Genomic DNA, 15,648 nt, shown 5'->3' with positions numbered 1-15,648 from the left:
AGGACCCTTTGAGATCTCGTGAGTTTCCTCTTTGGATTGTAACACAAATGTCACTCTATAAAGACGAGGCGTGGCCATGTGGCTTCGTGGATCAATGTACAGTAAATACGATGTGATACCTTGAATTTTCTGTCGTCCAGTCCCGAGTCCGAGGACAAAATTGTCTCCCTTTCCGTCAGGCGTTATCAGTGGACGCCCTTTTCGAGCCGCGGTGCATTGTGGTCCAGTCCCCGCTCTTCTGTCGGGGATCCACCGCTAACGTGAAGCTGGTAAGGATAAACTGGTCAGAGCAATTAAAGGGGAAATGTTGCAAGAATATAACTCCGCTTTGGTCCTAAAATCACATATAGGACGCTTGTAAACACTTCTGTTGCACCGTATCATCACAAACTTTGCACAAGTCGCATGTTTGGCGTTGTTTTATTGGTACCAAGTCTGATGTTGCACACATCGCATGGCGAGGGACAGGAAAGGGTTAATTTTTTCCGCCGCCGACATTTTTGTTCGGCGGTCTACGGCAACTTTTTTGACTTACATGTGCAACGAGCTGGCGCAATGTTTCACAACTACATGTATCACCTTTGTAGTGCAGCGTGCACGGTGTGTGTGTTTTTGTGTGTGTTTACATGAATGAAGCGCTCGGACGCCCTCAGCTCTTTGTTGCTCAGCGCTGCTTATGCTCATCACCTCATGCATGGATCGGCGATTGCTAGCAAGAGCTAGCACCGAAACCAAAACCGCATTTTTTTTTTTTTAGCAAAACAAACAAACGTAAAGCATGTAGCTGCCACTATGATTATTATGTCTCAAACTAGAAACCCCTAATAGTTTATAATGCACTGTGCATCACACTGAATGGATATGTTTAAACCCAGGCAGCGGTAATATTGTCAGCCAGTGCCTCAGGGTTGAATGAACTTGGCAACGTTTTGTTTCTTGAACACTCCCACTGTTTACTAACCGAAGCCCCCTCAGTGACTCACAGCAGTTTAAACCACAAACCGGGGTTATGAGCCAAGTACACCTTCACTGCACTGTGTGTCAGGTGGCCAAGCGTTTCACTTTCGTTATTTCTGTTCACAACACAAGTGTGAGAGTCAGTCGGGCTCACTTCAGCTCATTGTGAAGTTGTGGGTGTTTGTGTCTGTGCGCGCCAGACACAGGGACATGTTTGTAGTAAGAGTGTTTGATGTGGTGCTTTGCAATTTGTATCAATTCACCAGAATTGTACACTGCATTAACCTCCTACCAACTTTGTATGTTTTACTTAAATAATAGAAGTCAGGAAACCCTATGCCCGAAAATGAAAAAAGCATGAAACACTGACCAATACTTATATTTGTTCATATTAATTTACCATGAACAAAAATATGTATATCAGCTACAGCTCTAATTAAGAAGACATGCTGAAATACAAGGTCGGGATTGTTTGTGATTTTTCATAGAGTTGGGGATTTAATTCTGTCTGTTTGTTGCTGTAACTGTGCATGTTTTGTGCTGGTGTTTTGTCTACAAAATAGTACTTACTATTAGTTTGTGTTGAGTCATTTTGGAATATACTGTAGATTACCTCAATCAGTCAGGTGGATTGAGAGAAAATGAATCTGTAACTATTTTACTGTCAGACATTTTCCTCCTTCCTGTCTCAGTTCAACTGCTAGTCAGACATTACAGGAACCATTTAAAGGCATTAACAAGGGCTTTTATGATATTTTCATTTTAACTGCCACTTTTCATTGTGTTCTGTCATTTTAGAATGAAAAATCCATTGCATATACTGGTAGATGAATTGATAATGCAAATAACTGTAATTGACAGCAGATTTAAATTGCCAGCTATCTGACTGTCTTAGAATATTATTAGCTGCAGAAAGACAGGATTCATTGCTTCTTATTGTACAGGTGTTCAAGCTTGTATGTTCAATGATTCATGACTCATTTGAAATAATAATCTCAGGTGACATAGCAGTGTGTTGATTGAACGGAATTAAAAAATATATATATTATTATTATTTGAAGTCTGTGCAATTAAAATATTTCTTTCATACCTCTGACACCCAGAATGTATTTCTAATCACCTATTTTTCTGTCCCCAACATTATTGTGTGTATTAGTGGTGAGGGCCCAGAGTTTCTACAGACATGTCGGTGAGGGAGTCCTTTAACCCCGAAAGCTATGAGCTGGACAAGAACTTCAGGCTCACACGCTTTGCTGAGCTCAAGGGCACAGGCTGCAAGGTTGGCTCTCTTTTATATGAAAATCTCCCTTTGTCATGTACAAATTCACCAGGCAACCTGCCTGATCAGGTGGTAAAAAAATAAATAAATGTGAGAATGATGTTTATTTTCTGTGGTCACAGGTGCCTCAAGATGTTTTACAGAAACTGCTAGAAACCCTACAGGAGAACCACTATCAAGAGGATGAACAGTTCCTGGGGGCAGTTATGCCCCGATTAGGTAATTATAATCTATAACTATAATAGGGATGCAGAGCATGCAAATTAAATACAAATACTGTATGTAGTGCAAATATTTTGGCAAATGTTACAACATGCAATACAGATTTCAGTTGGAATGGACGTTTTTGCCTTTTGAAAGCTTATGTCCCCCCTTACATTAGATATATCCTGAACTTCAGTTTGGAATTTGACAGGTCATTGGTTTATTTATTTCCTTTGGGACAAGTTATCAGTTTAAACACACTGAAATACCATGTGATGGCATCATTTTATCTTACGTTAATAATACCAAGCAGTTACATTCTGTACAATCTTTTTTCTAGGGGTAATGTTTAATTACTTTATCACACATACATCAAAAAACGTAACAAATTATCACAGGCAGTTTTTTCTTTTTGAAGGCATAGGTATGGACACCTGTGTGATACCTCTCAGACACGGAGGCCTTTCTCTGGTCCAGACTACAGATTACATCTATCCTATTGTGGATGACCCCTACATGATGGTAAGGATCTGTTTCTTTGTGGGCTTTACACATGACATGTGGATGGATGCCTCGTTGCCGTTATTTACAGATGTGCATTAATCCAAGTAGACCTAGATTACACATCCAATCCGTCATTTGCTTAATTTTCTAAATGTTTGTCTTGTAGGGGAGAATTGCTTGTGCCAATGTTCTAAGTGACCTGTACGCCATGGGAGTGACAGAGTGCGACAACATGTTGATGCTTCTGGGTGTTAGCAACAAAATGTCAGAGAAGGTGAGAGCCATATCAGTTGATCCATCCAGTTTCTGATAATATCTGCAAGAACAAACTGTAGTTCAGTCATTATTTTGTTAAATGGACTGCATTTATATAGTGCTGATGTTGTCTTGATGACCACTCACATTTATCATTTACCCATTTATACAGTGCTTGCAATGTACACAGCACATTTCTATCATACTATCACCAGTGGTATATTGGGGGAAAATTGGGGTTCGGTATCTGACCCAAAGACCCTGCATTGTGCTCTCTGTAAGTGTTCTGACTGTACTGTTTTACAGGAGAGAGACAAAGTCATGCCACTCATCATCCAGGGATTCAAGGATGCATCAGAAGAGGCGGGCACATCTGTAACAGGAGGACAGACGGTGCTCAACCCCTGGGTGGTGATGGGAGGAGTTGCTACAACAGTCTGCCAGCCCAACGAATTTATCATGTAGGAATGAGTTTCTAGTACTACACATTTCCGTACTTCTACTCACAGTTGATCAAGAATTATGTAAAATTTTGTTGAAATACAACTAATTATGATGATGCCATGCTCGACATCTCTTAGGCCAGACAATGCAGTGCCAGGAGACGTGTTGGTGTTGACCAAGCCACTTGGAACGCAAGTGGCTGTTGCAGTACACCAGTGGCTAGATATTGTAAGTCTGCCTACTAGGGGTGTAACGGTACACAAAAGTCACGGTTCGGTACGTACCTCGGTTCAGGGGTCACGGTTCGGTACGGTTTCGGTACAACAGACACTAATTGAATGTAAAACTAAAATCTGTCTTGTGTTATAAAAGTTAAAAGAAAAAATAATACAAAATAAAACAAGTGCATTAGGAGTGTTATAATGCCATTCATTAATTCTAGAGGAAAAAAAACGTGCACTTGACAACTGGCAACTAGGCTATTATTCGAATTATTAAATTATTATTATTAAAAAAATATTATTAAAAAAACAAAACAATAAACTGACATCAATGTTGGTTTACACAGTTAAATTAGACTAGCAGTTACTTTGGTGATGTTTCTGGTCCTGCCTGTGTTCATAAAACATATTAGGCAGCTACACGCACATCCCCAAAAAACTGAAGACTAGGTGCTGGACCACCAAGAAAGACACAGGTAAGGAAAAAAGGAGACCGCACACTAGTTAAAAGCTCCCGTGACAGTTTAATGTCACTCACACGTTTCGGGCGTCAGCCCTTCATCAGACAAAATGTGTCTGATTATATATAGTGTGCGGTCTCCTTTTCTCCTCACCTGTCTGTGCTCATGTCAAGAGGCTTAAAAGCTGCGGGATAAGTTGTTGCACACAACTTGTCTTTTTACTTGCACAAGATTGACATATCGGGTTGAACATGCGCTACGTGTTTGATGCGTTTCTAGCGACGCACCGCGCATCCGTGGACCAGTCGCGAGCATGGATGTATTATGGTCGCGAGCCGCCGCCGCCGTTTGTTTCATTGAGAAGCCACAGTGACATGAATGAAGCAGACAGCTCTCCTCCTCTAACTCCACTCTCTCATCACTTCTCTTCTTCGTCTGCTATGACGGCTGCAGGCAGCTTCGAGGCTCATTACCGCCACCTGGATTCGAGTTTGGACTCGACTTTTTTTTAATATTCATTCAGACGTATTCGTCGTGTGACTGTGTGCACCGAACCGTGACCCCCGTACCGTGACGGCACGGGACGAATACATATACCGTTACACCCCTACTGCCTACCCAATAATTATGTCTGACACTTACTGCTCTTTGGGATGACCACTGGAAATGTTTTTTTTTTATTTTTTTTTTACTTTTAGCCTGAAAAGTGGAACAAGATCAAGCTGGTGGTAACCCAGGAAGATGTAGAGCTGGCCTACCATGAAGCTATGATGAACATGGCTCGGCTCAACAGGACAGGTAAAAGCACGATAAGTCTGTCCCCATAATTAATTTGGAGTCATAAGTGCCTCGTACAGTGTTGTTAAACTTTTGGTTTTCGTCATTATTTTTCAATTAAATGCCCATGCTAAATTGAGCATAACTAAGGCAGCTGTTAGCCAGAGGAACAATGGATTTTGTGAACAACGGCACCCTCTGCTGCTCAGTCTCTTCTGTGTCAGTTTTACAAGGAACATGATAACAATACAATACTAAAAGATAATGTTTTATATGAGGCAGTAGTTGCTATTAAAACCAGACAGAGAAATATTTTTTCAAAGTTGTGCACATGTTGTTGTGGTATTTAGTTATTGTTTTTGTTTTCCGTAATTACACCGTTTTCTTTATAAATTTATTAAGAAGGTACTGAGGATGAGTACTTGAAATCTTCACAGTGATTGCTTGTCTGCTTTCTTGATTGCCCACAGTGAGTTACAGTCTTTGTGAATGTTGACATAGGTGGAATTACTTGTATTTATTCATGCAATTGACAATATTCAACTATGAAAACTGAGTTTTGCATATCCCTGATCAAAACAGTCCTTTCTTCAGATGCCTCTCTGAAATGTCTCTTTCTGTCTATCCTTGCAGCGGCTGGTCTCATGCACACCTTCAATGCCCACGCAGCCACCGACATCACAGGGTTTGGCATCCTTGGCCATGCTCAGACGTTGGCACGACAACAGAGAAGTGAAGTGTCATTTGTCATCCACAACCTGCCAGTTCTCGCCAAGATGGCTGCTGTGTCCAAGGCCTGTGGGAACATGTTTGGTCTCATGCATGGCACCTGCCCTGAAACATCAGGTGTGTGTGTATTGAGTGTATAAAGATATATAGTGTATAGATTTCTTTTGTGCCTGTCTGCAACACCACTGTGTACATCAGTATCAAATGTGACATGTAGATTTGGCAATATGATAATCATGAACCTCAGCAATGCTTCACATTACAAACCATCTTTCTTTTTTTTTTTTCCAAGTATTTTTTGGGGACTTTTGTGCAGCAATGGGCTACCAGGTGGAATCAAACCGGGGCCGCTGCAGTGAGGGCTATAGCTTCTGTATATGTGGAGCCTGACGACGCCCCATGGAGCATTATTTTAACCGACCAGTTGTCCTTTCATTTACAGGAGGCCTGCTTATCTGTCTGCCCCGAGAACAGGCTGCCCGCTTCTGTGCCGAGATCAAATCCCCGAAATACGGAGAGGGCCACCAAGCATGGATCATTGGGATTGTAGAGAAAGGAAACCGCACTGCTCGCATCATTGACAAACCTCGGATCATAGAAGTGGCGCCACAAGCGGCCACACAGAATGTTAACCCAACTCCTGGTGCGACCTCTTAATCCCAGTTGGCTGAGCCATAAACCGGAAACCCAAAAGCTCTGTTGAGTGATTTTAGACACATAAACTACAAACAAAACATCCTAGAGTGTTGAAATATATAAACAAAATAGTACATACAGAAAAATGACTGGGTTGGCGTGTACCTACATGAAAAACAGCACACACACCACACAGTGGCCCTCGGGGAGCATGTCACCACCCAGTGGACTCAACCTGCAGTATCCCCATGAAAAAATTGGTAAGAAGTAGAGCATACTCAAAATCCATATGCCTTTTGTGTCTGTTGTTTTCTGTTATGTTAAACGTGCTTGACTGGCAGGCAGCTTCTGGTAAGAGAGTGATGAAGACGATAATCCGATACTGTTGATTCATTTTGAATCTTAGGAAGTCTGGAGTCTGTTGCCTCTTTTTAAAGTTGTTCTCATAAGCGACATCAATATGATGTGACGGTGTTTTTGTTTGTCTTTTCACTTTGTACAGTTATAAAGCCTAGTATTAGTTCATTACTGTAACTGATGCCTTGAAAGAAACTGAGTGTGACCAGAATGGTTTGTTTTTTTATTACTTTGACTTTTTGTAATGTCCCCACATAAACTAATAAATATTCAAATAGAAGATTGTTTGTTCTCACTTTGGGAGCTGCAGTCACGCGAATGGAGCTAAAGCAAATGTGACATAATCCATTTACATCATACAAATAGAGATTGATTGTTAACACGAGCAGGTTAAAGCTCAACAGCTGTTCAAGTCGTTTATAAGTTCAACCTTCTACCATCTTCATTCCCAATAACAGTCTGACTTGTACAACTGTAGAAAAGTAAAATAAAAGTTTGTCGTTCAGCAAGTGCTCGAATCTTTGAGCTTGTCGCCTGTTGCCTTTGCTCAGGATCTGGTGTTTAGTTTTGCATTCTTGATGTTGCCAGAAGATGTACTGAGAGAAATCTGACCTAGTGTATAGAAGCTTTCAGCTGATCGAAGTCCAGATCGTTTTTGTTTATCCTAATAGCTGGGATGGATCTGGAACGCCTCTGTAAATGTTCATATGGATATCAGGAACAACACATAACCACCACGCCACCTCTTATAATAAACTTCTCTTATAATAGATTGTTTTCCTGTGTCTTTTTTTTATCTATTAAAATTGTTTAAATGTGAAATGAAAGTTACCAGATTAAATAATTTCTCATCATCTTCTGTTCACAGATGCCAGTGACAGTTATGTATGTAAGTTGCTGTTTTAATCAAAAATCACAAACACCGTGAAATCAAACAGCACATTTATAAGAAAGGATTTACATCTTGAAACATTGCAGAAATCTTTATGTATATTTACAAGTTTTCTTATGCACAAAACATAAACCACACCTAAATATTACATTTAGATTACATAACATTACATTCATATACAGTCTATCTCTGAAAGAGAAAAAACTGTCATTGCAAAAATAAAATTTCCCACAATCAAAGACTACATCTTTCCTTCTGCGCCAAACAGCTGTGGAAAGTACAATATCAGTAGAAATAAATTAGGGGAGTAACAACTATTGCTTTAGTCTGAGGGAGTGGAATGACCGCCTCCTGATATGGGTCAGGATATGACCCACCAGAAAAGCAAAAAGATCACAAGTGCAAACTTTCACCAGAACTTCGTTTATATGAATGAAGTATGTCAAGGACTGACTCACAAGTTACTCATAAGCCTGAACCCACATTGTCTGTTATAGGTGCTTTTTCCCATTTTCCAGCTGCACATGTTTTCCATGCTCTACTGTCTTCTTATCATTGTCAGGCTTAAAAAGTCCTTGGATATCAAGCATGGCCCTCCGAATGTTCTGACCAAACCGGCACGAGTCCTGCAGGCCACACAGAGAGGGAATCATGAGAGGCATAAAAAGTACTGAGCTTTGAAAGATTACCTATAAGCTCCACAGATGGTTAAAAGATACTGTGCATTTTGTGCTCTTACAGTGACTGGGCAAGAGAACTTGCTGGAGATGTGGAATGTGATGAGGTTTTCCCCAACAATGATATAAGACAGCCCATAACCATCATCAGCCACCTGGGGGCACATAACAGAGGTCATTACTGTACGGCACCTTTAAGTAAATCAGGACAATAGTGCCCGATATTAAGAGTATTGATCTTGTGCTTGTCTTTAAAATGAAACAATCTTAACTCACTGGGCCAAATCCACCACCAGCACCCACATATTTAGGGAACTTGTTGATATCAACTAAATTGAGCTGCTGCTGTGGAGTCTGGCTGGTAGACAACTTCCAGGGCTCTGAAAGCACCTAAAAGGACAGACATTTAATGTTGTGAGGAAAATGGCATATTACGAAAGAGACAAAAACTGAATCAGGCGCTCTAACCTTCTCAAGAAATGGTGAGTCAACACCGATGTATTTGGACACTATGTAGAGACAGAAGAGGTGTCGGTCAATCCCAGAGCCAGTCATGGCCAGACGATACATGTTTTGATGCTTATCTGCTGCTTTCCGAAACAGGGCAAGTCTCTGGGCATTCTGATCACAAAGACAAACACACAATTTATATCCATCCAAAAGTATATGTGACAATAACATCATATCAAAATGACCCTATTTTTTTGTTGTGTCATAAGTGTCAGTTTAACCTATGGTATCTGGGAGTTTAAAGTCCATTGCACTTGCCTCTAGGTCTTGTTGACCAAGTTCTGAGCAGTACAATGTGACCTTTCACAGAGTAGGATCAATAAGAGCCATCGTGCGTAGGCTCAATATGACATAGACTGTGAACTTGTGTGTCAGCTGTCATTTGTTGCCAAATAGGTCCAAAGTCAAATTCATTTTATCAAAACTTGGAATTATTTAATGCAGTAAAATGTTTTAATATCTACAGCTCTGCTGGACTTTACTGAGCTTCTGTTTCTGTGCTTTTATGTATTTCCTTACAGTTCCGCACGTGTCTTCCATAGCTCTGACAAATGCAACAGCCTCGGAAGTGCAGGAGCGCACCGTCTCAGTCCGACCATCTCTGAACATACGAGTCATTGATGACTCGTACGTCAGACAAAACACTCCCTGGTCCTGTAAAGCAGATTAATTTCCGTGACTAAATGATGGCAGATGATGCAATTAAACATTTAAATGTCAATAGTGAGCTATCATTTCCATAATGTGACTCCAGACACATAGGGCTGCACGTGTCCTACCCTGAACTGTGCCAACTGCAGAGCCAGCTGAATGAAGGCATCAGGACTGGTCCGACACTTCTTGATCAGGCCTTTTCCAAACTCACTAAACAGATATCCATGGAAGTCCACATCATCAGCTATGTGCTTTGCTGATAGGTATGAGGCCCCAATGACTTCTTGACACTAAAGAGGGAAGGGATTAATTAGAGATGGAAACATGGCTAACTGTATCAATGGCAGTAAACAAGGTGAGCCTCCACTGTACCTCCCTTGGAATCTGCCACTGCAGTCGAGTGGGATGAGGCAGGCCCTTATTCACATCCCCTTTACAGTGTCCCTCCTCTGTGTAGCCAAGATGGAAGCAGTCTGTTGCAAGGACGTACTACACAGGCAAAAAAAAAAAGGACACCTGAACACTACTGCAAACTGTTAGTAGGGTGAACATTTCACATGTGAACATTTCATACCTCCCACATATGTCCGACAACTGGTGCATCAGCCCAAGAGTGTTCAGCGTTAATCCCCATTTTCCCATTTGGGTAAGATACCAAAGTGAAAGACTTGTCAAACCACCTGTGAGACAAGAGTGTTTTGGGACATAACTCACTAAAAATGCAAGCCTTTGGTGAGGATAAGTAATGAAGTCTCCCCTGGTCATTCTACCTGTCATAACATTTTCCATGCAGCAGGGACTTGGCATAACCATCAAGTGAATTGGTCTTTGCAGGGTCATAACCCTGTGGCTCATCATCCAATGTCAGGAAGAAGGCAGCACACTCGATGGCATCCAGGGACGCTTTGTTTACTCCCTGGCTGAAATATTTGATCCGAGCCCGAGCCCAAGGAACTCTGGAAGCAAAAAATGAGACAGGTTAATATGTTTATCTGAGTGTCCAGGTGTTTGGATATACCTGTGTGTTTGTATATACCTGTTTCCTGCAGTCAGTGCAGCTAATTTGAGTTCTCCAGGCTGAGGTTCAGACGTATCACTGAGGATCCTTTGAAACTGCATCTCAAGTTCACTGGGTAAGAGATGGCGCCCTCCAGTGTACAACCACAATTGGAAGAACCGGCCCTTGTGGTAGACAACCAGGTGCTTACGGTCACTCAGGTGCTGCACAATATCTGCAGGGGTAGTTCAGCATGAGCAACAACAACAAAGTAAGTCATCTTTACAGTTACAACAAAGGTTAAGGGTGGAACAGTCAGTAGAAAACACTGCTCGCCATGTCTTTATAACTGCTGTCGACAGGAGGTGTCTGTCCGATGTGAGTGAATGTTGCTGGACCCCTTAAACCGTATGTGCAGACCTGAAAAGGTGCTCACCTGTTTCAATGCCAGGGATACGAGTGGTGTTAAAGATCCTCTCCATCTGGGTGGAGCACATAGGAACAGTCCCCAAAGCCCTCAGCTGAAAAGAAAAAAAGGAAAACTATCACCCCGATATATTGTATCTTGAACTTTGATTGCTGCTTGCACAGTGACAGATATGTAAGGTGTGTGTACAGACTACACAGAAAATGCATGGAAAAATGTAGAAAAGTGGGATGGCAAGCATTACCGGTGCATGTTCACCACGTTCTAGTTTGCGTCTGTACTGCAGCATGGCATGGACCACATTCCCCGCCCTTGCAGCCTGTCGGTGTGTTGGTGTCACATACAGGAGGTCCTTCACATAAATAAACGCACCACATGGGCAAATTAGAGATACTGAGTCAACATAATAAAGACTCAAAGCAGAGCACAAATGTAAATCAAACAGACCTTTATTGCAAAAATAATTCAGGCTTGTAGAAAGGTTACATTTTGAGGATTGAATGAACTGTGTGTACTAAATCTACCTCTTTCCTATATTATTTCTATATAAGTCTTTGACTAGTACTGCACAAAACTAATGTGACAAAACCAATCTGATGACATTCTATCTTACCATTATGTAGAAGTTACTGTTCACCATGATAGGACTCCTGCCCCTGAGGTAGATGTACTCCTCCCACCAGTCACTTACCTGGGCAGATATAGATTATTATTAAACATTATGATAAAACTGAATTTAAAATCTAATGTTGCATCAGCTCATTAAAAGCTACTCACATAATTTGTTGCCCACCAAGACTTTAGGATTAAATATCTCTGCAGCTGGGCTGCTTTTGAGTCTTTAAAGTCATTGGCCAAAATCTCCATTTGGTTGTACTGGTCATTGTCCAGCAGAGGACGAACTGACTCGAGGTACTGTGGGAAAAACATGGAGTGTGTTGTCAGGACAAAGAAGCAGTGTTATGTAGAAATACAGCAATAGAGCAGTTGAGATACACAAACAAAACACATGTGCAGGGCAGCTAAGGGGTCAGGTTTTACTAATATACTCATACTTATCCAACTTTTACAAAGTGCAGCTAGATCAGTAGGTGGTGGTATAATCAAGCTACATTTATCAAATACTTAGGAAAGCTGGAAAATTTCAAATATGAAATGTCATAAATGGAAGAAGTGTAATGTTTGTTTAAAAAACCAATCAGTGGATAACATAACAAAATAAACTGTGCATTATTTCACCCTATATCACATTATAATTTTATTCTGCTTCTTGAGATGTTGTGAGAAGATGACATACATTTTTAGACAGTCCCTGACTGTAATGACGTCTGTTATCTGTCCTCTACCCACCCAGGTCAGGGTATTTCCCCCCAAATATCTAGAGGACACACTAGGCAGGTGCATGTGGGTGTCCAACCTCTAGGGGAGCTCCAAACTCCTATGTCATCTTTTTCTTTTCAAATCGCATAAATTAATTTATTGTGGGTTTGTCAAGATGCAGAACAATGAATGTAGGGTTACTTTATTTGCAAATAAGAAAATTGTATGATTGGCTGGATGGTTATGTGTGTATCATGCATAATGATGACGAATGAGGTTGGAGGAAAACTACAACCCAGAGACACTTAGTAGTTGACATTGGTTGGTCTTGGAAACATTTGACTATTGTATCATTGCATACCAGGATGGTTGATATGGTGGAAATCATAAATGATACAGATTAGACTGGCTGAAGTGGGTCTGCAATAAGCATGTGTGTGCCATTCAGTCACACGCTGTATAGTATTGCATCGATATTCCTGCTGCTGGCCTTTGTTGCAATCATGTGGTGTAAATCCTGAAAGAATATGTCTACAAGTGTTGATATTGTGCTTCAGGTTGTGTTCACATGTCAGTGTAAATTGTGAGTGCTTCCAACAGATAGTGGCCTATTCAAATTCAAAATCTTGGATTGTGAGTATGGGAAGAACAGACTGGGGGCAGTGGAGACTCCAAACAAATTAGCTAGTTAAAGTGCTTAAGAATAGATGGTGTCCTTAATGTGTCATGCTTGGCAATAAACCTTCAGGTTACATTTTTCTGTGTGTTTCTGGTCATGAAAAATCAATTGTATGAAATTACACACCCTGCAAATTGTATCATCCACACTGGGCACAGGAAGCCTTGGTAAAGAAGCCTGGAAACTGTAGAGCAGTGGCCTGCGTCCAGAGAACATCTTAACCAGGCTCTGGTAACAAACAACACCATACATCATACAGAGGAGACACTAGATTCTAACAAGAAACACCTGCACCCCTGCAACGAGGGAGGGACATAAAGATTAGATATACTGAATACTGTGACAGACAGAGGGACAAACGTACCAGCCATATTTTGGTAGATGTGCTCATTTTTCCATGGGATTCAAAAATCCAGCCATGGTAGGAGAGCAGAGCTTTGAGGGTGTATCTCAAAAGGTAGATGAGGAACAGCCACAGACCAGTGGCAAAGAGGATGGCACTCAGCACAGCGCGGGTCTGCACTGACATACAGTCTCTGCTCAGAAAAGGCACAACACTCCCCTTGTCATGTTATCAAAACTTAAAGATGAAGTCAAACAGAAGATTTAATCATCAGCTCATCTAAACAAGCCTACACTCCAGCAGAATATTAAGAATGTCATTATCATACTAGACTAGAGGGGGTTTCTAACCTTTGTGGTAGGTTATCCTTGATGGTATCAATCATTCCTAGAGAAGGGTCTAGACGTGTGTACAATGAACTCATCATAGCGATCACAACTATCAGCCAGCTGGACGGACTGGCTGGATAGACTCCAGCTAGTACACCATTCTGTGAATAACAAAGAATCAGTGTTTAGTATTGAAACAGGATGGATATATATGTCCTGTTTTGTGTTCTGATAACCAGGACAACCAGCTATACCTTGAATTGTATGGCTTTCTTCTTCCATGCTGTCAGTCCTGATAGGTAGATGTTCTTGATGACCTCCTGACTCAGCTTAAGGTCCACACCATCAGGGCGCACAGTGAACTGGAAGCCCACCGCCTGATGCGCCTCAGCCATCTTTGTGTATTACTAAAATGGGAAGCAAAAGGAAATGGTCAGGTTTCGGACTGGAATATTTAAAAAATATACTGTGTTTAAATAAAAATAATATTTTTCAAAGTCTTAGACTTAGTGCTAACACCTCTTGTTGCCTGAGATATTATTCAACCTGATTACCAAACCAACATCTCATTAATATTTCCAATATTGTAACTCTTTGTCACATAGTAAGGGCCGTCAACTCTTCCTTCATTCAACACTATTAGAACATTTCTCATGGAAATGCAGCTGCAACAAAAATCACATTATTTAATCTCAGCCATGGTCAGGTTTTATTGTTAGGATCCTTGGGTATTTAATTCACTACCATTAAGTAAGAGTAACCTTTTATGTTGTATTAATTAACCTCCAAAGTAACCTAACTGATATTATTTTTGATCAAGAGCAATAAAGAACAGGCAGAGTTTGACAGATTTCACAATAGTGAAATTATTTAAGAGAAAGTTGCAATGTTTGTCCTCAGTATTTGCTTGTAACGTGATAAGACAGGCCACTGATATGTGACGTCAGCATGAAATGTTGTGTTGCTGGAAGGGTTCAGTTATTGTATTTTTGAGAATATGGCCTTGTGACACTCTAAACATAAATATTTGGAGTTCATAAACCACTGCATGTAATGGCCAGAGTGACAGGTCTAGGATTTCTTTTTCCATGTCATATGACTGAACAGTCACCAAGTGGGACAAAGTTCATTGGCCATATATAGCGGCGCACCGGCTGAGCATGTGCAGACCTCAGATGGGCATGAAAATATAAACACAGAGTACAACCAACAGATGAATGCTAAACCCTTTGGTATTACAGAGTACTGTGGGAAGCTATCAGACATGTTGAAGGTCAACATGATTACCAATGATTGTACAACTTTAAGAAAAAAGCTTTTATGGAGCTAAAATGTAAGTTTTAGCACTTTGTGATTGTTGTTGCTGATGTACTTCCTCCTTATGATTTCCACCCAACATTTTACGTAGAAGACACATGATGCACAAGGTAGTAAAATATATCAATGATTTAGCATTTCCATTGTAACCTTTTATACATGCAGTACGCAATTATAAGTTTACTCTACAACAATAAGTGAGATAACATCTGCAGCTAATACAACAACATGCATATGTGAATGAAATAAGCGAAAAGAAGCAGGCCCATATTTTACCGTTGTCAGAGCAGAGTCAGTGTAATCCACTCAGGCAAAGAAAAGCTGTGACTGGTTTGTGCCAGCGAGCCAGGGACATTCCTCTGCACTCTCTGACTTGAGTGCTCTCTGTGTGACTCCAGTAACCTTGAAATGGCTTTCCTCAGGTAGTGAGATCAGAGCTGCCGTCGCCACTTCCCCAACACCACTCTCTCTCTCTCTCTCTCTCTCTCTCTCTCTGTGTGTGTGTCTCTCGCCCTCACTCTCTCTACCCCCTCCCTCTATCTGTGTCATGCTTCTTTTTGTAACCAGATACCAAACATAGACAGAGCCTAACCTCATGTGCTGCGAGGTCTCTGCTGTGTAACTGAATCTGTTGCAGTGCTGTGTTAGGATGTAACTGAGAGCAATGTGACATTTCATT

The 15,648-nt window shown here is 41.0% G+C and overlaps 2 protein-coding genes across 4 annotated transcripts; one reads left to right on the top strand and one right to left on the bottom strand.

Annotated features, from left to right (window-relative positions):
- The first annotated feature begins 233 nt into the window (after positions 1–233).
- Positions 234–7,511, top strand: sephs1 (selenophosphate synthetase 1). Of its 3 annotated transcripts, none has more exons than XM_083974194.1 (10): positions 234–269; positions 2,114–2,236; positions 2,359–2,455; positions 2,859–2,962; positions 3,111–3,218; positions 3,506–3,660; positions 3,781–3,871; positions 5,024–5,123; positions 5,736–5,948; positions 6,274–7,511. In XM_083974194.1, exons 2-10 carry the CDS (start codon positions 2,141–2,143, stop codon positions 6,486–6,488), a joined length of 1,179 nt encoding a protein of 392 aa, XP_083830320.1. In that variant the 5' UTR covers positions 234–269; positions 2,114–2,140; the 3' UTR covers positions 6,489–7,511. The 3 variants fall into 3 exon arrangements, with proteins under 3 accessions (XP_083830320.1, XP_083830322.1, XP_083830321.1); XM_083974196.1 differs by lacking the exon at positions 234–269 and adding an exon at positions 1,053–1,176; XM_083974195.1 differs by lacking the exon at positions 234–269 and adding an exon at positions 1,193–1,418.
- A 240-nt stretch (positions 7,512–7,751) lies between these two features.
- Positions 7,752–15,468, bottom strand: cpt1b (carnitine palmitoyltransferase 1B (muscle)). Its single transcript, XM_083973616.1, has 19 exons — positions 15,246–15,468; positions 13,907–14,059; positions 13,674–13,813; positions 13,345–13,516; positions 13,107–13,208; positions 11,759–11,896; positions 11,595–11,672; positions 11,226–11,333; positions 10,991–11,075; positions 10,594–10,789; positions 10,328–10,513; positions 10,132–10,237; positions 9,930–10,046; positions 9,683–9,847; positions 9,423–9,557; positions 8,862–9,014; positions 8,670–8,783; positions 8,456–8,548; positions 7,752–8,342 (listed from the first exon to the last, which is right to left on the bottom strand). Exons 2-19 carry the CDS (start codon positions 14,045–14,047, stop codon positions 8,208–8,210), a joined length of 2,364 nt encoding a protein of 787 aa, XP_083829742.1. The 5' UTR covers positions 14,048–14,059; positions 15,246–15,468; the 3' UTR covers positions 7,752–8,207.
- Positions 15,469–15,648: the final 180 nt, after the last annotated feature.

The sequence above is a fragment of the Trachurus trachurus genome (genome assembly GCF_905171665.1).
Source record: "Trachurus trachurus genome assembly, chromosome: 6".
NCBI classification, from domain to species: Eukaryota; Metazoa; Chordata; class Actinopteri; order Carangiformes; family Carangidae; genus Trachurus; species Trachurus trachurus.
This window is presented reverse-complemented; position numbering and strand designations above follow the sequence as displayed.

Bases quoted from the DNA above. Each gene is read 5' to 3' on its own strand.
- sephs1 (XM_083974194.1), top strand. From the start codon at position 2,141: ATGTCGGTGAGGGAGTCCTTTAACCCCGAAAGCTATGAGCTGGACAAG. The intron at 2,456-2,858 runs GTAATTATAATC...TTCTTTTTGAAG, and splicing joins GGCAGTTATGCCCCGATTAG to GCATAGGTATGGACACCTGT. The intron at 5,124-5,735 runs GTAAAAGCACGA...CTATCCTTGCAG, and splicing joins GGCTCGGCTCAACAGGACAG to CGGCTGGTCTCATGCACACC.
- cpt1b (XM_083973616.1), bottom strand. From the start codon at position 14,047: ATGGCTGAGGCGCATCAGGCGGTGGGCTTCCAGTTCACTGTGCGCCCT. The intron at 11,334-11,594 runs GTAAGATAGAAT...ATTTATGTGAAG, and splicing joins ACAGTAACTTCTACATAATG to GACCTCCTGTATGTGACACC. The intron at 9,848-9,929 runs GTACAGTGGAGG...TTCCCTCTTTAG, and splicing joins AGTGGCAGATTCCAAGGGAG to TGTCAAGAAGTCATTGGGGC.